The sequence below is a fragment of the Periophthalmus magnuspinnatus genome, chromosome 4 (genome assembly GCF_009829125.3).
Source record: "Periophthalmus magnuspinnatus isolate fPerMag1 chromosome 4, fPerMag1.2.pri, whole genome shotgun sequence".
Lineage (NCBI taxonomy): Eukaryota > Metazoa > Chordata > Actinopteri > Gobiiformes > Gobiidae > Periophthalmus > Periophthalmus magnuspinnatus.
The window spans coordinates 3,231,527-3,254,658 of NC_047129.1; the positions used below are offsets into that span (position 1 = coordinate 3,231,527).

General features: G+C 36.5%; 1 protein-coding gene across 3 annotated transcripts in view; it reads right to left on the reverse strand.

Annotated features, from left to right (window-relative positions):
- evi5b (ecotropic viral integration site 5b) overlaps positions 1-23,132 on the reverse strand; it is a 45,081-nt gene that overhangs the window by 17,372 nt on the left and 4,577 nt on the right. For all 3 annotated transcript variants that reach the window (XM_033992175.2, XM_055221479.1, XM_055221478.1), the window contains exons 2-11: positions 19,812-20,023; positions 10,919-11,108; positions 3,809-4,033; positions 3,549-3,623; positions 3,333-3,458; positions 2,871-3,014; positions 2,186-2,275; positions 1,257-1,354; positions 625-685; positions 286-339 (exon numbers count right to left, since the gene is read on the reverse strand). In XM_033992175.2, coding sequence (XP_033848066.1) covers positions 286-339; positions 625-685; positions 1,257-1,354; positions 2,186-2,275; positions 2,871-3,014; positions 3,333-3,458; positions 3,549-3,623; positions 3,809-4,033; positions 10,919-11,108; positions 19,812-19,954 — 1,206 coding nt within the window. In that variant the 5' untranslated portion in view covers positions 19,955-20,023. The remainder of the gene's footprint in view (positions 1-285; positions 340-624; positions 686-1,256; positions 1,355-2,185; positions 2,276-2,870; positions 3,015-3,332; positions 3,459-3,548; positions 3,624-3,808; positions 4,034-10,918; positions 11,109-19,811; positions 20,024-23,132) is intronic.

The window sequence follows — 23,132 nt, forward strand, 5'->3', positions numbered from 1 at the left end:
ATGCATGTTTCTTCTCACCTCTTGTCCGAACATGCAGTGTTTTGTGTAGCATTAAAACACCACCAAGCAGACATCAATGCAAGGTCTGACATTTTCTGGTTAAATGTAGATGATAAATGAATGGTTTGGATGCCCAGGTTGTTGAGTACACAGGCGGTTAGTGAAAGACAAGACTTCATTCATAAGGTTTGCCTTTTTGAGATGGGCATGACATGGGCATACACAGCTCGATGGTATAGTGCCATGCTGATGGGTTAACTTTGACAAACTGTGATGCAAACTCACCTTTTCTAATGTGTCTATCCTCTGCTTCAGGAGTCGGTTCTCTGTGCGTAGTCTCTGCAAAGGAAATGAAGGAAACTTAAACATATAGGAAATGTATACATTTTGGAGAAAAATATCGGGTGATCCGATAGAGCATCGTATAGGCCTAAAATAGGGATAGGCGGCTTGCAAAATGGGCTTAAATGTCTGTCATTTATAGTTTGTTAAGGTTTGATGTGATATATTGATTTACCATGTTAAGTACCTGAATCATGTCTATGTGAAATTATTAATTATATAATTATTTATTTATTATTTTTTAACATTAATATCCAGTACATGTTCTGGACAAGAACATACCTTGATTTCGACCTGCTCCTCCATCTCTTTAGTTTTGATTGTAGTGTACTCTTTCTCCAACCTAAAACCCAGCAATTTTAGCAGCAAATACTTATGAACCTGTACATATTATAAAAAAGGGGGTCTAACCATAACGAATGAAAACATACACAATAAAAAGTGCTAACATTTTTATGATCCCTTTCAGTGAATACAAAGGGAACTAGCAAATTAGTTTCATAAACGTGTAATGATCTAATGACAGCAAGCATCTATAGTTTCAGATAAAATGGTCATATAATTAATGTAGGAAAGTGCAAATAACAAATACATATAGCACAGTGTTTGGTTTGTTGCCATTATGGGTTTAAAGCAATCATTTTAAACAGCATTTTCAACATGCATCATGCCGATACTGTGAAATCTTTCATTTCCATTACAGTTTTAGTAATGTTATTTATTTTCTCAATGAATGTACATTTTTGAAGTTGTTATGGTTGATGTGTTGAAAATTGTGGTGTTGTATGAAAATATAAGAAGCCATTTTGTCTGCCAAGTTATTAGACTATGGGGGACACACACTTCCACTTGTATTAACTGAATTCGGAATTCACTGATTGATTTGGATGAAAATAAACAAAAACAGCTCTCACTTCTTCATCTTCTTGGCATTGTATTTGACTTGGTAGGCGGCCTGTATGACCTTGTCCGGTCCACTGTCAAGCTGGTGCGGGATGACTTTCTGAAAGTGCTGGGGTAGAAAGCAGAAAACAGACACACGCCCGTAAAGTCACTACGTTTAACACATTACAGTGCCTGAAAACAGGTGTGCTAGTGCTTCAAAGAGGTATGGGTCAAAAGTGCGTGTGTGTATCATTAACTGGGTGTGGTGTGACCTCTCCCTGCAGGCAATACTAGAAATCATAGCTACTTGAATGATTATGGAACAGCTATGACGAATACATTGTACTTGACTGTGACATCATATAATCAAGATTTTCAATGATAAATGAATGCTAAGGTCCTAGTTCCACCTAAAAAGTATATCAACCTGTTATTAGTTATTTTAAAATATGCAATAATGATAATAATACATTTTTCCAATACTTGCAGCCACTCCACAATATCTAACACTAAAACATGTGCATTTTTACTCAGCTGATAGGCTAAAAAGTTACAAATTGTGGTTTTAAATGAACTAAATGAAAAACAAAATAAAAGCAGAGTAAAATAAATCACATTAGATAAATTTCAATACTTAATTTGTGTGTGTAAATAAAAACCTGATGCCAAATCACTATTTGAATCAGTGAATCCAGGGAGGTCCATTATGTGGTGAGACGACTCGAAGGTATTTAGGAGTAGTTGGAAAGTAGCAATAACTGTAGTAGAAGTAGCAGTGAAAATTTCCTGGATAATTTCAATCGTTTCCAAAAAACTACAGATTAATTGCAGTTGGATTTCAATTTTACAGTTTAAATGGTCAAAATACAAATTCTATGAAGACTCCAGTTATGAAAGCTTTAGAACGCCTCTATTTTTGTGCATTAGGAGGAAATATAATATGATTTTGGTACTGTACCTGTAACATTCCCTCCATGTCGAGCTGGATGAGTTCAGCTTGGTTCATCTGCAGAATGGCCAGTCCCACACGAAACACAATCTCCAGACCCTAGACACACAACAAGAATGTCTCATGGGCCAAGGAAGAACAGAGAAATCTGCAATATATTTTGTCACCACCAGATAGCAGCATGTTACTACTAAACCTTTAGCAACAAGATATGCCTAACAGTATGACAAATGTGGAATTTATTATACACATTAAACAATAAATTGGAACTACTTAAAACAGCTTCAGTAAATATACACTTTTCAGGTTAGTGGTTTAGATTAGTAGGTCAGTTAGAGGTTTCTTGTGTCATATACAATATATTTTTTATTTTGTTTGTCAAGAAACATTTCATTACTTTTTCTTCTCATGAAAAGACAAAGTGCAATTTGAAATTATATGCCTTAGTGGAAGATGGTTTAAGATAGTTAAATTGACACATTTATATAGCGCTTTTCCACAGTCAAGGCACTCACAGCGCTCCACATCAAGGAACCACTCAGCCATTCACACACCTGGGTACGCAGACAATGGGGCTGAGTTTGGCTAATTGTCTTGCCCAAAGACACAACAACAGTATTCATCTGTGGGAGCTGGAATTGCACCGGCAACCTTCAGATCAGAGGACACACCCATGATAATTCGTAGAACATACCTCACACATGAAAATGTCAAAGATCCTGGTGGCCACAGGCAGAGGGAATGAGGTCAGGAAGATGGTGAGGAACCAGGAGGAGGCGTACATTGATGTGTGGAAGCTCTGAGCCTGGAAATGGATGTGCAGCTCCGGGAGGTGCTCCTAATGTGCACACAAACACATTTTATTTCTTATATGAAAATTACATTTTATTTTATTCCTTCCTTTGTTTCCACTAAACCTTAACACATATTTACACCCTGAATAGAATATTCTTTCATCTTTTGTAAATCATATGTTGTTGTAATTTATGTGGAGTCCTGGTAAAATCTATCGGTACTAAATACACAATATTTATCAATACAAAACCCATGGACTAGAATTTTTTAAAGCTTGGTTAAGATTTTGGTATTGGTCGATAATTTATCACAATCCAGGTAATTGAGAACTGCAATATTCAAGAAATTATTGTCTACCTACTTGTATCATGCTCTCAAACTGGTACATGCAGAGTCCCAGCTCAGCCATACTGGGTTTGAAGAGCTCTCGTAACCTGTACTCTTGCATTAACTTTACAAAGACACAGAATGCCTCCTCCTCTGGCATCTGCATAAAGAATAAAAGAATTACAAATAGTGAAACCAATCAGTAAACTCAATCAGTTTAAAATACTGTAATTACCAAAATGCCACTTACCTGCATGAGGAGCAGTCCAACAATAAAGGCACTTCCTTGACAATATCCCACCTCACGATCGACCAAGGAGTATGCCTAAGCCAGGGAAAAAAAAAAAAATCATTTAATTTGCTTAACACAAATATGAAAAATATGGACAGGCATACTAAATGAAAGTAAGGATTAAAATGTAAGTAAGGAATGAATATTAAACTTTCTGATTGCTGCGTGTGTTAAAATAATTTTAAATAAAGACTTATGGGAAAAGCCTCCATTATTACCTTCATAACATTGAAAAGCACCTCCTGGCCCAAACTGTCCTTCTCCTTAAAGAACTCGTGCTCGGGATAAGTACGTGCAATGTCCCGACGAATCAGTTTTTCACAAGGAGATGTCATCTTGAGCAGCTCTGAGTACTGATCTTTGATGGGCATGTTCTGGGCGTTACACAGCAGCTGCCAGACAATCGCCCGGAAGTGGTGAGGAATTCCTTTTCGCACAAAGTCCTGGACAGAAAGGAGGATTATAATTTAAGTAAAAAGGTAAATAACTGCAAATTTATTCATAACACTTAAAAAAGGACTCCAATTGATCTCAGTGTAACAACATAAAAACACACATAAACAATTACCATATTTCCCAGACTATAAGTCACACTTTTTTTCATAGTTTGGCCGGGGGTGCGACTTATGCTCAGATGCGACTTTTATGTGAAATGATTAAAATGTTATTTCACATCTTTGTTACTGTCACAATGACAACCGCGCACTACCCCTTAAAAGAAAGTGGTATTCTCCTGAGTCTGATGACAGCCATGCAGAAGAGGAAGCGGCGCTTCATCTACCTCCTGAGTTGTTCAGAACCAAGGATGAAGAATTCAGTGGATTTAGTGATTTGGAGTGAGTCTGGTAAACCTGTTAGGTTGTTTTTTTTTTATGCTTTAGTTATCTGATTAACTGTTAATATCTTAGGTTAATATACCAGACATGTATTCAGTTCGCTGTCTATGCTTCATGTAGTTGAAAAATGATAAATCTGCAATAAATGTTAGCGTACTGTACTGCTATTCAGCCTATTCAACCCCAGTTCTCCATTTTATTTTTATTATTAAAACTTGCCTTTTAAGATAAGATCAGATCAGATTTGTAATATACATTTCCCCAAAAAATGCAACTTATAGTCCAGTGCGATTTATATGTTTTTTCTTCATTATAATGCATTTTTGGCTGGTGTGACTTATACTCCGAAGCGCCGTATAGTCCAGAAGATACAGGTACATTAAAAAGGGAAAAACAGAATAAATAACACCTGCTAAGTAATATTGGTGTTTATAAACTACGTTTGTTTTAGAATAAAGGAAAATAAAACAAGCATGGATAAATCTAAAAGGGCTGTGTCAAGAGCATCCTCTGTAAATAAAAACCTAATGCCAAATCAATATTTGAATCAATGAATTCAAGGATAGCAGCCATTTAGTTGTAGCAATGGCTGTAGTAGAGTAGTAGTACAAAAAGATTCTGGGTAATTTGCATATTTGCCTTCGCTAAAACTAGAAATGTTTGCAGTTGGATCCACATCAAAATTTTAATGGCATGGAATAAAAATATACATATAGCTATATATAAGCTATATAATGTTAGCTATATTGCTTCCACAAGGTATTATAAAATCTGCCAACTCTGTAGATTAGGTCTCTACAAACATGTAGAGACAGTTTCAACGGTGGTCATCTAGACATTGCTTTTGCGATCACGACGTTTCAGCTTCCATCGTTAAGTAATTTTCTGTTGATCTGTTGATCGACTGGCTTGAAACACTGGGCTTTATCCTAACCTGAGTTAATGAAGTCCAGCCCCAAAGAGTTTTAGAGTGAAATGAACTTTCCATAGTTTATGTCGTTAGATCATTATGCCCCTATTGTGTAAATTGGCTGTCTCACCTGCCATAATGTTAAGTACCTGATTAGCACTTAACAATATTGGGCTTTACTCTAACACAGGTTAGGATGAGTTAGGATAAGCCCAGTATTTCAAGCCAGTTCCAACAATTGAAAATGGCTTCTGGATAAGAGCTGAAACAAATGTCCAGATGACCACTGTTCAAACAGTCTCTACACTGAACCACTCCTGGACAAATGAGCCACCCCACACCATCCTTTTACAAACATGTTCAAAAATGTAGCACGTAATTTAGCGATTAGCATACAGTAATTTCCTAATGCTCCTTCAAAAGTTGGAAATCTATTGACAATTCCAATTCAATTTTTTTTTTTCATTTTATTTTTTTTAAGGGCCTAAAATACACTTATTGTATTACCAGTTCAATTTTCAGAATTAGTATAGTGCAGTATATAGTCTACTGCAATGTTTTTACCATATTTTTTTAAGAGAGCAGTGTGTGCATTCTTGGCATATTATTCATATTGATCTGTTCTGTTCACAACAAAGGACTTAGTGAGAATATACAAGAGTTAGCAGCAAACACACTTAGCATTTATATTGGTGTTCCTAAAATGGGATCAATGCATTTCCTCAGTCCAGCTGTTTGAACACAATGCACATCTGGATGGGTGCGGGGTGCATCTGGAGCAGAGGTCATACCACAGACACACAGCCGGAGACAAAGCTGCCCTGTGCTAAAACAATATGTGGTTCAGCAGTGGTGAGGAGGAAGGAAGGAGCAAGCTGAAGCTGCTCGCACTATCTGTCCATACTGCTTTGTTTAATGCATAGTGACAGGTGTTTCTACAATTTGAAGTTACTTATACTGAAAAAAATGCAACACTGTTTTTGCCCATTTTTTCTAAATTAACCTATTAAAACTTGACACTGAGGTGTTAGACTTAAAGGGCCTATACCAGATTTTTTCCCCATGTGCTCCATTACAGATATGTTGTATAAGCAGCTCTTGAGGTCAAAATAAGTCTGGCATTTGCTGTTGCATCTAATTAGAAAACATTTTATTGTCTGGTGATAAGGAAGTACATGTGAGCATGCTGGTTGTTGTTAGCTTTACCGTCATGGCTAAACTCCACTCTGGTCTCCGACAGTTGTAAAAAGTGTCTATAAAGATTCTGATTCTGATTCCAAACTTAACATGCTGAATCATTCGGATGCTCGGACGTAAGTGAGCAATAACTTTTAAACAGGTTACTGTGATCCAAATGAACTACCGGTAGTTGATTTTTGCTATCTTAAAAACAAACTTTGTTGATCCACAAGGGAAATTACAGGTAGAGCTGGGGCAATATAACAAAGGTTGAATTGTGATTGGATCAATCCTCATATGTTATTTTGGTGACAGAGTTTCTGTTTAATGCAGCTCTATCCTAAAACAATGATACTTTTCCCACCCACTTCTCTTATTGGTCCAACTGTGTTGTGCTGTGAGTGAGTGACAGGTGGATTTAACCAATCACAGTCATGTGTGACAGTGATATGTGAATTTTCAGAGAGCTTTGGTGAACTCTTATAGACAATATAAAGATTAGCCATGAGCATAAACCATGACAAACCAAAAATTTAAATTCTGATCTAAAATTTGCATTTTGCCTATCCCTAATTGATCTCTGTGACATAATACAGATGGAAACTAGCTAGAACCAGCTAGAATCTGGTGCAGAACATCAGTTTTTTATAAGCCTAATGATTCTGTACATTGTCCTTTACAATAAAGACTAGACTAAGCTAAACTTATAATTACCCTGTCACTATAGTTCAGCAATTAACTAATATTTACATGCTTAAGAAAAATGAAGTGTTGTGTTGGTTCACATGTTTAATAGACATTTTCTTCATCTTTTTCTGTTCAAATCAACACTTACATAAGACAGGTCTAAGAATATGCTATGATTTGAGGAAAAATATGTCATTTTTGAAGATTCCTTATCGTCAGAACAAACTCGATGAGGCTTTCGCAGCTGTATTCTTTTTGGCTGGTCTACTACATTTAAAATCCAGACACTTGTTTAAGCATTAGCAAAATGACTATGTTGCAGGTTTTCCATGATGAATCACTACAGCGAATATGCAATTTCTTTTTACACATTAACTTTACTTTGCACTTTTTATTTCGCAAAACATGTGATTCTTGATGATCTATGGATTTTTGAAAACCTTTAAAAATTCAGATCTGCTGACTGCTGACCGTTGCCAGTTCCTTCCTCGCAGTCAAAGGGAAACATATGCCAATTTTGTGGAGCTGTTACGATGAATATCTCAGTTGCTACCATCAGCTGCAGTTATATATTATAGTCAATGTTGTGATACAAGACACGTTTTGAGAAGTTATAAAAAGGGAAATACAAGGAAATTAGGCCTTTAAATGTGCAAGATAAGTGGAGGTATCCAAAGCAAGCTAAATAGTTCATAGGCAAGGCAAGTTTATTTGTATAGCACAATTTGTACAAAGTAATTCAAAGTGCTTTACAGAATTTAAAAAATAGATTAACATAACAATACAAACAAATCAAAGCATAAATAAGAGGCTCAAATAGTAATGCTATGGGTTAAAACAAATTATATTTCACTCAAAAAGCGTTTAGCTCTACTTCCTTTGTTATGAGTGCCATGCCATTACAGTACAATGAACAAATCTCTGGATTCTGTGGAAGGAAGCTAACCCTAAGCTTACAGTTGACTAAAGAAATTCTTGTACATGCCCTACCGATTGACTAGTTGACTAAAAGAAGGCATGGGTAAAGCTTTCACAGCTATTATCATCATCTTTATATGTCTGACCCAAACTGCACTCGCAAGACTACACATGCATGTGGTTCATTCATCTATTTATACAGAAAAACTACCAGGAAACGTATTTATATAAACCCATGATTGACAAGATAAAACTTGTGAGTTTACTCTCACTTTTTACATATAAATACAAAAAAAAATAAAAAATAAAAAATTCTTCAGCTAACTCACTTCCTCACTAAATGCACCTTTCTGCTGTTGTCCCATATTAATTCTTATAAGCTAAATAAAGTGATTAGTCCAAATCCGAGGAAAAGGTGGCTTGCCCTCTTCGGGTGGGTGGTGAGTCCTTGCCTTAAGTGGAGGAGTTTAAGTATTTCGGGGTCTTGTTCACGAGTGAGGGAAGAATGGTGCCTGAGATTGACAGTTGGATCAGTGCAGCGTCTGCAGTGATGGGGTCGCTGTATCGGACTAAAGGTCTACTGTCCTAGCTAACCCAAGGTAACCAAATTTTATTATCTTAAGATAATTGTGTCATTTTTACTATTACTGTATACTATTAATATGGATTTCATGATGTGTTGACACTTTTTGGCATATATAAAATGGACTATATTTCTAGGAAGGACTTCTAGGAACTTCCTAAATAGCTGTAGTGTGTCGAATGTCAACGATGAAATACAAATTAGCTGACAATAGGCCCAATTGCTCATACACATTTTACATATGAATGACAAGTGTTAAGCATTAAGTGCCAGTTAAAATAAACCGAAATCTAAAGGGGACATTTTTAGCAGCTGGGAACCAACCTTTTCCAAATATTTATAGCAGCACTTTGAATGAAGAGGTCCAACACTGACTCAGCACAATGGTAGTGTACTGTGGAAAAGTACTTTTACTCCAGAAAAAAACAGGGCATTTGATTAAAGGAATCCCAATAGTAGCAGGATTGCAATACAGTATTAGTACCAATTTATATTATGTAACATTTATATTAGTACAAATTTATATTAGTTGCAATACAGTATTAGTACAAAGTTGGCTTGTAGTAGGAACTGTGGTAATAGTAGCAAGAGTCAGAATACATAATTGTATCAGCAGTAGTTATAATTGTTGTTTCTTAAGTTTGCATAATTTGTCAATTTGAGCAGACGCAAAATATACTTTGTATGTATTTTTTTCTTTTTTTGTAAATATTAAAGGAGAAGTAAAAGTTGTAGTAGTAGTAGATGACCATTTTGAGCATTTATGGAACATTTACAGTACTACTTACAAACACAGTACTATTACTGGAGGACAAGTTTTTACTTGCAAGTTTGAACTCTGTTATCTTCAGAACTGACAGAGTGTGATTGAAGCAGCAGCAGTCTAATTTTAGCTCCTCCATGTCAGGAAGTGAAATAACACCATGAGGGGCAGCACCGTGGAGGTCACCTGGGGCAACGATGCGCTTATTTCAGTCAGAGAGCGCAGAGAAACATGAACAGCCATAAACATGTTGTCTAAAAATATGATGAATATAATATAGTTACTTTTATGTTATGGTGTATATATGCTAATATGCAAAGGTATACTGAAAGTGTATGATAAAGTGTTTACTTATGTGCAAGTGAATTTGTGTCATAAACTTCTAGCAACATTTAGTAAAAAGATTTCTTGGATCACATTTATTTTTCTCAGACATAATGTTTTTTTCCCCATTTGTTAACATGTATGGGTCTATGTCAAGCCACTGGGGTCTGAAGCATGTTCCAAAAACTGTCAAATTAATCAAGTTGTAATTATTGGAAATTTCATAAAAGGGACAAACCTTTCAAAAAGGTCATATAAGGGCATGCCTGTTTTGTTCCCATGCCCACAGGAAATTTCTACACTTTCCTGCCACACAAAAACATCATTAGAAGTCTCATTACCAGTCTCATTACAGGCTAAGGTCTTGATTTCTTTTTACAAAAATCAATATTCAGAATAATTTGTGCAATATATTTATTAGACTCCTTGAAATAATTTCATAATTTCTTATCAACTCTTCTGCAGCTTTTAAACATCTGTATCACTTGCATACCTTCAAACACTATTTTTATATTATGTCCAATAATAATAATATATAATGTCCAGGAATTGATAAAAAGATCTTAAGAAATATGAACTTACAAAAAACTAATAAAATAATTACATTTCAGAACATGTTTGTACAGATCTAAACTACATGTTTTTTATGCAAAATAAGATTGTTGAGAATTAAAAATTGATAATTTCAACATTGACATTTTGATTAGATTGTGATTAATATTGCAGTCCTACAATGAAATCACATAAAATGTTTTTCTATTCACAGGTGTGCCTTGTCAGGGTTCATAAGGGGAATACCAAGAGTGTGCAAAGTAGTCAAAAGGAGGAGGTATTTTGAGAGTGTAAAACATAAAACATGTTTAGTTTCACACTTTTTTTTTTTTGTACATCCCATATATGTCCATTTATAGTTTTGAAGCTCTCAGCAAGAATCTACATCATGAAAATAAAGAGAAAACATTGAATGAAAGGTAGTGTATATGTCCAACTTCTATCTCAAACAGTGTCGTCTCCTTACTTTCCCTCGCTCCAGCAGACAGGTCGTAAATGCCTCTTTAAGCTCTTAATATGTAGCGTGTTTGTAATCTTTTAAGCAGTTCCACCACAAGGCCTGCTCTGTGCCCTCACCTTTAGCTGCTTCTCCTTCTTCTTGCGCACGTCCTCCCACTCATTGACGATGCGGCCCCACATGATCCAGGAGTCCTCCTCCAGGTGGGATAGGTTGGAGGAGGCAGAGGAGGACGAGACCAGGGATGAGCCACTGTTTCTCCGAGAGCCGTTCATGGAGCGCAGAGACTTACTGTCAGTCTCCAGCAGCCTGACAAAAAGAGACAAAGGGATAGTTACTCACTTAGTCAGACTAGACTGTACCTGATTTTTACTATCTTAAAAAAAGAGCCTGTTCATTTTGAATGGTTTGCTGTCATCCAATGATATTCCTCAGTTACCTTACGCATTCCTAGCATCCTAATTATTCACAGTGATGAGTTTATAAGCATTTTCACAACAAGGAGGCAGCAGGCAGCATGCAGCGGAGATGTTCTGGCCTAAAGAGCTGCTTATACAACATACCTGTAGTGGCGCAAGACACATTTTTGCTCAAGTACATACAGTAAAAAAAAAAAATTAGGAAAAATTAGGTATATGGCCTTTTGTTACACCACTATATCTATGTCAGATTTAGAAACATCACTGTTTTGTCATGTCAATAATCGCTAAAAGTTAAGTCTTATTACATTGGTCCCTCACTATATTGCGGTTGACCTTTTGCAGTCTCTGTTTTGCTGATTTTTTTTTTTTTTTTTTTGTGCAGTTTTGCATGCTCTTTTTTTACAGTTTACGAATGCGCATTGTCTTCTGTGTCCTGATTGGCTAAGGGACGTGTCATGTCTCCAAATGCACATAAATGTTCAATTGCAGTGTGACTCTGAAGTGCTGTATGTTTGCAAGTTTTCTCCCCAACAAAACCCACAATGTCGTTGAAACGTTCTGCACCGTCAAAGACACCTGAGCCCACGCCCAAAAGGCAGAGGAAGATGCTAACCATCGCAGAAAAAGTTGGACTTCCGAACATGTTGGGAGAAGGTAGAAGTTACGCGTCTGGTGCTATTATGGAATAAATATTCAGTTCGTCACATAAAGAAGGAGGAAAATAGCATAAGGATGACAGCAGCAATACGTTTAAACAAGGATGAAAAAAAGGTTGTAACTGCCCGCAACAAGACCATTGGAAGGATGGAGTCTGCTTTAGCTTTGTGGATCAGTGACTGCAGGAAAAAGAACATTAGAAGACACTACAGCGAAGAAACGCCAGGACGAAGAGGAGAGGTCAGAGGAACTGTGAAATACGCCTGAGTCACTATTAATCATTTCTTATGTGTCCAACCTCGTAGGTTGATCATTAAAATTTAATTTGTTACAGTATTTCTAAAAGCTGAAACCAAATACTATACTGTAAAAAAAAAATTAAATAAGCACAGTATTACAGAATGTCATTTTTATTCATCTACGAAGGTTTGAACTTTCAGAGTGTTTAAACAAGACATAATTGTGAGAAAATGTTAATGCCTGTCTGAGAAAAGTCTATAAAGTGTGTGGAGAGGGGTTATACAGACTGAAAGTATATATAATAATTGTAACAAATAAAACTTTATACGTTGTGGATTTCGCCTACTGTGGGTTATTTTTGGAACGTAACCTCCGCAAAAGGAGAGAACCATGTAGGCCATGAACCCAAAATGAACATTTTGGCAAACTATAACTTTTGAAACATGATTAAGAAAGCATGTTGGGCATATTTATGAAAAGTTGCATTTCTTCAACATTGTGTCCCCATAAAAAAAAACAAAAAAAAACAATGTAGATTGTACTGTTACTGTGAGATTAAATACTTTCCTTCACTGCTAGTTTACAATATTGAATTTAGCCTAAAAAGGTGGAAAGCTGCGTGGAATTGTTATGAAAACATTCTATTATAAGTTTGGGGAGAACCACTGTCCTGCTGCATTATATCATACACTATTCATTTAGTCACTTAAGGAGCATGTTGCCAATGGAAACAAAGTAACCAAAACAATTTGCTTCACCTCATAAAACCACAGCGTGACCCAGCAAAACCAAAGGCAGACTTGAAATGTGGGGAACACATTGATTCAGAATGAATCAAAGATGTTATATTTAGGTCAAGATTAAAAATAGAAAGTCTAGTTGTGAAGGAGCCCAGTAAATTACATAACAAAAATCTGAAAGCAAAACACTAGACCAAAAAAGGCAAAAAGATTTATACAGTATAATCTTCCAGCTTACAAGAGGAATGCAAGTACCATCAGAAAATAAAGCTTTAAAATTTAGATAATAGTATTGGTACAAAATGTGTAATACCAAGCTACATTGAACATTAATCCACCCACCTTGCCTAGACTACATTGTAGTCAAGTGAAATATCCAAATAGACTCGGCGATATGACAATCATGATTTCCCCTCACATGATTGATCATGATTTTATTTTGTCTTCTTTAAAAGTAAAAGTGGTACAAAATTTGAACATATTTATATCTATAAAAAATATAAAAAGTTCCCTAAAAAAGACCAAAATGTCTAGCGTAATCTCAGGGATATTTATCTCTAAGGGATATTTCTGACCTTTTATGGTAAATTTTATGGCCAATACTTAGATATTTAGAGGCCAATTTTAGCACATTTCTGATCCAGACGTATTCATTTTTGTCAACATCGCCCATCCCTTGACACATAATAGCCATATACTTCCGATAAGCACCAGAATTTGAGCAGGTTACGTTCTACATTGAAAATCTATGTGTTGCCTGCTTTTGTTCAGCACTGCCAAAAACACAATTTAACAGGTCAATACACATTTGCTTCACTTCGACACTCCCTCTCTCACAGACTCAGCAGTTTCTTGGAGAGTTGTGGTTGTAGGAGTTTGTCACCAGAGCCTCATGCAGTGGAGTAAACCTGATCTGGAGCAGCTCAGCACAAACATACAATGGTCCAGAGACACCGGATCTCGGAAAATGCTCTGCCCATTTGCACCACCCTGCAGCTGACATCATTGGGTTAGCAGATTTGCGTGGAATGGGAGGTGATTAAATACAGGAACATGGGATACTGCACTGATATCAAACACATGGATTTAGAAACTGTGATACAATCAAGGAGGATACACACACAAATGGCATATTTGTTAAAAAAAAAAAAAAAAAATGCACAAGATGTTTTGATCAATCATGATTTTGATCATGATTATCTATTTTGTCTAATTAAACATAAATAGAAATGGCATTCAATATCAATTTCCTGAATATTAACATAAAGAATAGCTACATTTCTGCCTCAAAAGTCTGAAATCTACTCCAAAAGACATATTTTTACAGACAGGATTGTCAACAACATGGACTGATTGTACAGATACACACATGAACAAAATTCAATTCAATTCATTTTATTTTTGTAACGCCCAAAATCACAACAACAGTTGTCTCAAAGGGTGTTCATGTTTTGGTTGATGGGGGAAACCGGAGTACCCGGAGGAAACCCATCCAGACACAGGGAGAAACATGCAAAACTCCACACAGAAAGGCCTGGGTGACCCGGGGATCGAACCAAACCTCCTTGCTGTGAGGCATGAGTGTTGCCACTCAGCCACTGTGCTGCCTACACACAAAAACAAAACAACAGGAAAATCAGACAAAACAACAAAAATCGGCCAGGCGAGGAGGAGGGAGGGGGGCGGAGTAGGGCCAGGTGAGGAAATTGTTGGTACCCTTCGGTTAATTAAAGAAAAACTCACAATGGTCACAGAAATAACTTGAATCTGACAAAAGTAATAATACATATGAAATTTAACCAATGAAAGTCAGACGTTGCTTTTCAACCATGCTTCAACAGAATTATTTAAAAAAACAACAAAAAACTCATGAAAAAGCCCGGGACAAAAATGATGGTACCCCTAGAAAAGACCCCCTAAAAAAGACTGAAAATAATGTGACCAAAGGGACATGTTAATCCAAGGTGTGCCCACTAATTCGCATCGCAGGTGTCTACAATGTTGTAATCAGTCAGTGGGCCTATATATAGGGCTACAGGTTGTCACTGTGCTGTTTGGGACATGGTGTGTACCACACTCAACATGGATCAGAGGAAGCAAAGGAAAGAGTTGTCTCAGGAGATTAGAAAGAAAATTATAGACAAGCATGTTAAAGGTAAAGGCTATAAGACCATCTCCAAGCAGCTTGATGTTCCTGTGACTACAGTTGCACATATTATTCAAAAATTTAAGATCCATGGGACTGTAGCCAACCTCTCTGGACGTGGCCGCAGGAGAAAAATTAATGACAAATCAAAGAGACAGATAATATGAATGGTAACAAAAGAGCCCGGAAAAACTTCTAGATTAAAGGTGAACTTCAAGCTCAAGGAACATCAGTGTCATATCGCACCATCCGTCATTGTTTGAGGCAAAGTGGACTTAATGGGAGACGACCAAGGAGGACACCATTGTTGAAAACAAATAATAAAAAAACAGATTTAAATTTGCCAAACTACATGTTGACAAGCCACAAAACTTCTGGGAGAATGTCCTATGGACAGATGAGACAAAAATTGAACTTTTTGCCAAGGTACATCAGCTCTATGTTCATAGAAAAACAAAGCATATCTAGAAAAGAAAATTGTCCGTACTATGAAACATGGAGGAGCCTCTGTTATGTTCTGGGGCTGCTTTGCTGCATCTGGCACAAGGTGTCTTGAATCTATGCAGGGTACAATGAAATATCAAGACTATCAAAGGATTCTAGAGAGAAATGTGCTGGCCAGTGTCAGAAAGCTTGGTCTCAGTCGCAGGTCATGGGTCTCGCAACAGGACAATGACCCACACAGCTAAAAACACCCAAAAATGGCTAAGAGGAAAACATTGGACTATTCTAAAGTGGCCTTCTATGAGCCCTGACCTAAATCCTATTGAGCATCTTTGGAAGGAGCTGAAACATGCCGTCTGGAAAAGGCACACTTCAAACCAGAGACAACTGGAGCAGTTGGAGGAGTGGGCCAAAATACCTGCTGAGAGGTGCAGAAGTCTCAATTTCAGTTACAGGAATTATTTGATTGCAGTGATTGCCTCAAAAGGTTGTGCAACAAAATATTAAGTCATTTTTGTCCAGGCCTGTTTAATGAGTTTTTTGTTTAAAAAAAAAAAAATAACGTTTAGGCATGATTGAAAAGCAAAGTCTGACTTTCATTGGTTAAATTTCATACCATTTTTATTTCTTATTACTTTTGTCAGATTCAAGTTATTTCTGTGGCCATTATGAGTTTTTCTTTCATTAATCGATGGGTACCAACAATTTTGTCCACGTGTATATGTGGACCAAAACAGCTCACTCTCTAGTTTAGATATCTACAAACATGTTCAGCAATGCATGTGATCCTTGGATTTGAATCTTCTCTCACATGACAATGCTTCTGGGCATGTTTAAAATGTGCAGTTTGTTTTATGTTTTAATAGTTGAACTGTGTCCAATTACATTCATGAATTAATTGTTCAGCCCTAATTGGCTGTACACCTCTTCATTAAAAAGTAAGAATGATCACTGACCATTAGAAATGATTGAATCTAGATCTTGATTAAAATGTGATTACTTGCACAGTCCTATCTGACCTAAATGCAGAATGTCATTCAAGCCACAGCAATACTGACTTACTCATATCCAAGAATTAAAGCTTGGTTCACCTTGGACGATTGCTGCTCTGCTAATAATTTACCAATGACCAAACAGAATATAAAACAGCTCAAATGTGAGTAAAAAGAAAACCATACAACAATAGAGATTTCAGAATGCAAAATATTAGAAATGGAACACATGCCACACTAAATACTAAGTATGATAAACACTACTCCATTAAAATACAGTGTTACCACAATCAGCGGTGCCTAAAATATCAATAACAAGATGGATACTAATTGATGCTAAAAACTAGTATCAACACTAGATATTTGAACAAGTATTGATAGTGTGAAAAAATGTGCCCCTTCCTGAATAGCAAAGTTCTTGATCTTTCTCACAACTACAAGTTCACATTGTAAAATTGCACTCCATGGTAAAACAATGTATTATCCTTTTTTTTCTGGCATTGAAATTAGGTCCAATAGAGAGCCCTGTCACAGTATTGAAATCAAGTTTTAAATGTTGATAAAGCTTATTTTACATACACTTGGCACTATGATGTGTATATATTTATAGATATAGAAATTGAGTCTACTATCCAATGGAAAAATAAGACTAGTACTATTCATTTCTATAAAAAAAAAAAAAAAGAAAAAAAAGCTGTCTGCAAAACAACTATTGGTACAGTAGCCGCAGAGCAAAGACAACTAAAGAGTCTTACCAGTTTAAACTCATGCTGCCTTTTTCACGCCTGATCTCTGAGAAGTCAAAGCATTTCAGGTCCTCACATTGGAGCTCATTCCTTGTGTCAGGCACTGGATAAATGTACGAATGTTTATCTGTGCTGAGTACAAAGGCCTCTTTAAAACACACACCGCTCGTTGTGGGGCAAAACATTCAGCCCAAAGTCCATTTATGAAATGAAACTAAATCCAACTTAATTACAATGAATTTCCCATACATAATGGCAACACAATGGTAATCATGTTATGTAAATTTGACATTTTAAGCATTCTCAAAAACATACTAAGGAGTTGTGTTTATTGTCTGTTTATCTTTAGCTCTCAAAATGGTTGCCTCTCACTAGTATATTGTAATCCATGAAGCTCCTGTTTCTATACTCCTTCAATGGACTTGCTTGGACCATATGCTTCATTGTCTTCAGTGTCCCATCGGATGCAAGTGTTGTGTACTAGTGCTGCAAGATAAATCACAATCAAATCAAAATTGCAATTTGAATCACAAATGCAATTTTTGAAGTATAATAATTTCCTTCACAAACAATAAAATACCCCGTCTTATTCTGCATAAAAACTGCAAAAACTGCAAACCCTGTAGTTTAGATCTGTGCAAACATGTTCTGAAATGTGATTCTTGTATTAGTGTGTCAGCTCATATTTCAGTCTTTTTGTCAGTTCTTCTGGACAAGCTTAAAAGGTGAACTTTGAATAGAATCCCATTATTAAAACATAAATTGCAAATATAATCACAATCACAATGCTTATTACATTTTTTTTTTTATTGTGCATGTAAACTTCACGGCAAACAAAAGCCTCGAGATATTTATTTTAACTTGATGACTTAATAACATAAGCTGGAAATGGAGCTGGAGAGATACCAATAAGTTCATTACCACTCATATGAGGACTTAATCTTATAGCCTAGCGTTGTGATTATCATGTTCAGCCAGAGGCAACTGGTGTTGTGATTTTGCGCTTTACAGAAATGTATTGAATTGAATTGATTCTTGAAGGCAGAGACATTTGGAATGCACTGGTCTGGAGATCAGCCTCAGAAACATGAGATGGCATAACAGCAGTATGTTGTTTATGTGTTCAAGAACTCTGAGCTTCAACTTTTAAATCATCTGATCTTAAGATGTCTATTCCTCAACAAGAACATGATGGCCTTTTCTCAAACTAATTTTCTTCACACACTATTTGCTTTTGTAGATCGACAGATATTTATTGGCCCAAGCAAAATGAGAAAGAGGAAAAGCTGTTATAGTTCAAATTTGGGTTGGTTTGTACCTAAATTGCATGAAATACAAGCTGAAAAGTTGATGCTACTATTTGAATTTAAAGCTAATGAATTGGAAATTAGAGTTTTGAAATACTACTTCAAAAATGTTTAATTATATAAAATGCCAGAAGAAACCAAACACAGAACAAATGACCAAACTGATTTACAGTAAACTGCTGCTCCAAGAGTACTTGAAACAGGTGCTCTCAGAGCGTCTTAGCCCGCACTCTGGATGGGGTGAGTGTGGTGTGAATGCAGCCGACCCCAGGCTGACTTAAGCAGTCTGCAATAAATGTAAAAGGGCTTGGAATTTGAAAAAAATTTAAAAAGTGCTTGGATCACATATATTTGTATGAAAGAGCCCTCCAGAGATGTTTGACACGTTCATTTGACAAGGTAAATTGGATCAGCTTAATATCAGCAACACATCAAGGGGCTCTGTCTGCTCGAATCGTCATGGAAATAAGTTTGGTGACCAGCTGATGGCCTCTCACGTGGCTCATGGTGCTTGTTTGGGGTGAATGATGTGCGGTGCATGTGAACAAGGTCGATCCAAAAGTAAGGTAAACAGAACTAAATCTAGTGCGCACTAGGGTCAGTCGACAGTCAAGCGTATTAACATGTGTGGAGATGACTTCTTGCTCCTACCAAGTCTGACCAATAGTCATGACAAGAGGCGCCGTTTCCATGACAATGCAGAGCCAGGCTTAGGGTTAGACAGAAGCAGGAATTCAAGGATGGCATTAACAACATATGACATGACTTCCACTGAAAGGATAGTATTACATTTCTATGTGTTGTTAAAACAGTGACACATGGAAGAATATATTGAAAAGTATTAACTGAGGTATTAATTGCTAACAGATTACATACTTAGATCACCATGTTACTTTTTATTGTTTGGAAAATGCTATATTTGCCGAACACAATGTCTTAACATGTTTTATGAGTTTGTTTTGTCCCCCGTCCCCTTGCTCCATGCACTCTCCTTCCAGAGCACTCTAACAATCAAATCAGTGTGCATCCCACTAATAAAATACTGCATATCGCATTGTGAAGTTGTAGTGTATTTTTGTATATTATACTTTTGAGTACCGGTAATCTTGCGGGAGAGACCACAAGATCGCATTCAAATATGCAAGGATGACATGTTAACCTCTCCAATCATGTTTTTGATGAGGGAACATTGTTATAACATGGTAGAAAGTTCCAAAAAGTAAATTTAGCATAATACCCTGATTTTAAACAAACAATGTATTTGTCAGGAAAATTGTAACCAACAGCTTGGAAACTGCGGTCTGATTAAATTCTTAACCTGTTCTGCTCCTCCAGTTTGGCGAGCAGCTCCACATCATCAGGGCTGAGCTGTCCCGGAGTGGATGGGGACAGTCCCGGGGAAGACAGGGGCACGGAGTCAGAGCTCGTGAGGGACATGGGTGTGGCCACTGTGCTAGCCATGTGACTGACTGACTGCTTCACCCATGAGAGTGTTGAACTCAGCTTTCCTGCAACTCGGTCTGTAGCCACCTGCAAGACACACACAGAACCTCAAGTCATCGGAAATGGCATTTTTTTCCGACAATAATATTAATAACAGAAAGTGCAGTAATAAAAAAACAAAACTGTATATTACTACTTCCCAGTACTGTTCCATACTTAAGTTTTAACATAGAAAAATAGCATATACCAGCATTGTGTAGTATTGTACTAGGAAAATACATTTTTTGTTATATTAATATAATATATATTAATATACATACATTTTGTAATGACACTTTAATGAGGTTTGATTTATCCCAGAACTAAAGATAAAAACAATAGCTCCCAGAATTGAAGTTGCACCAGTTAGATTGCATCTCAACAAACTGTGGTGAATTTGACTTTAAAACACACAGAAGCACTTGATTACCACCAGATAATGTCAAGACTAAACCTGGACTTGACCATGACTAAACAAAGACTAGTACAGAACAATATATATATATATATATATATATATATATATATATATATATATATATATATATATATATATATATATATACACCAACTTATTTGTTAAGGGTGAATGTAAAAAGCCGCATTGGATTACTCAAACAACCAGAATCAAAACAAAACATAACCTGTATGTTGTGCTCCTACCTGCTGTCCCAAATACTTTTATTAGATCATTAGTCCTGTAAGTATATTCTCAAAAATAAAAACAGGGGTAACAGTAGTAGTTCCTTAGTAGCCATAGCCGCTCTGAACCTTGGCCCAGGCTGAGTCATATGGTGATCACACTGGCATAGAAGTCAAAGTTCACACCTTTAGACATTTCTGCAAAAGTGTGTCCAAACTGTCCCAACAACTTTACACTCGATCTTACTCCAAATTACTAAATCTGTTCAATTCTACATCCTCGGTGTTGCTTCTGAACTCCTTCAACTCCGTAAGTAGATGAAGTGCCGCTGCCGTGTGGCTGTCATACTGGTAGACAAGCCTAGAGTGCCCTCGGGGCATTGTCAGTGTGACCATAATGAAGATTATACATTTTAATAATTTCACATATAAATTGCATCTGAGCATAAGTCGCACCTCTGGCCAAACTATGAAAAAAGTGCAACTTATAGTCCGGAAAATACGGTAATCTACTTAAATTTTGTTTAAAAATATGAAAAAGCATGAAAAATAGAACTGGTTGATTTTAAACTGCTTGTAGCACAAAAATAACTTTATAAGCACGTTTCACAACTTTCAGAGGCCACACCGAGTTTTCCCACTGCTAAAAACTAGCATACAAACCGCATCCCAACATTACAATTTAGTTCACAGCTGAGAAGGTCAATAAGTGATAAGCATTGATTTTGTTGTACCACAAAAGGTATCAAATACTTTTCATTAAAATTAGGGCTAAGTTCATAGAAGGCCATGAATACCTTTTCTTCTGTTGTCAGCTCACCAGAGCTTAAAGCAGGCATGTCCAAACTGCGGCCCGGGGGCCAAATGCGGCCCTCGGACCAATTTTTCTTGGCCCTCAAGTTTCCAGGTGAATTGGCCTATTTTACTTTAAACAGTACTTTTTACTATATATTTCTGAAAATCTACTTTAACAAGCCCTTATCAAATATTTAATGTGTTCCATTGAGGATGTAAACATGAATAAAGGTCTAGTGGTTCAGTCTAACTTGTAATAATAACACAGATTTGAAGTATTCACTGTACTGGCGACCAGTCTATGGCCCTCAATCGGCCCTCGGCTTTGTCTGTGATTTTATATGTGGCCCTTCATGAGAAAAGTTTGGACACCCCTGGCTTAAAGTATTCACACTCCAGAACAATTCTTCCATCTGCAACCTCCAGCCAGAGCAGGAAGTGCGCTCTGAATTATGACACATGCAGAAAACAGTGCAGTGAACATAAGGCTGTTTATATTTAAACTGTGGTAAAGTAAAAGACAGAATACTTTTGGTTAAAATGGATAGTTTTGCCATAAGTGGAGAACTACTGTATAAAATCTACTAGAGGAGGAAAGTATTCTATTGTCTAAATAAAAGGTTTTAAATATCATTGTATTTGGTGTCTGAATCAATGGTACATAAAAAGTCTATTCCTTACTATCAAAACCAGATATTTCTATTACAATAAAGCAAAAAACAACAAGAACAACAACAGTCAATATCAATTTGGAGCACCTTCAAGATATTGGTATCCCATGCATTAATGTGTGTTCATTGAACATTTTCTGTATATTCTTGTAATTATTTTAAAGGATCTTGAGATCTAGGCCAGGAGGACCATAGTTCTGGTGGACTGAGGTTCAAGGACTAAAGTGCTGACACTTGATTTGAGAGCACCTCAGCACCAGACTATGAACAGATAATCCTGTCATTGGCTCTCTCTAAGAGATGAGAAGAGTTCACGCTGTGTTCAATGGGGATGTAAGGGGAATTTCCACAATCACCAAGAACCAAATCGTGAGGCACAAAGAGGGCAGTTGCACCATTTGTGTGATTCAAAATCATTATCCCAGGCCAAATCCATTAGTTCAAAATTATGTCAGATTGACTGTTATGAATTGTTATAATGTTGTCATGTCATGTTATAATGGTGTTCCTACATCATTAGCTTTGTACTTTGATTGATTTATACGTATGCAAATCTTATATCTAGCTATTTTGTGTCTTGTAGCTGCAAGATTAATCTTCATCTAATCGAAATCACAGTTTTACTTGACACAATTAGCAAATCGCAAAAACATTTAATATTTCTTTTTGTTGCAAACAACGAAGTTTAAATCTGTCAACTGGACAAATTGTTGTAGGAGTAAACTTTGTCCAGTTGACAGATTTAAACTTCATCATTTGCTATGGATCAGACCTGGACGACTGAGAGTCTACACAGACATTTCTTTTTGTTAGTTCTCCTGGATGCCAAATTTGAACCGAATCCTATTATTAAAACACCAATCGCAAATCTAACCGCAATTGCAATGATTATCAAAAAAAAAAGGGAAAAAAAAGCAAATTGATATTTTTCTTGTCATATGAATACACTTGATATGAGCGTATTCCCTGGGAGTTTTACTAATGGAGTGAAACAGGAAGCTGTAGCAGGCTGCCACTGTTTTCCTTTCAACATCTTGTTCCTGAACAGC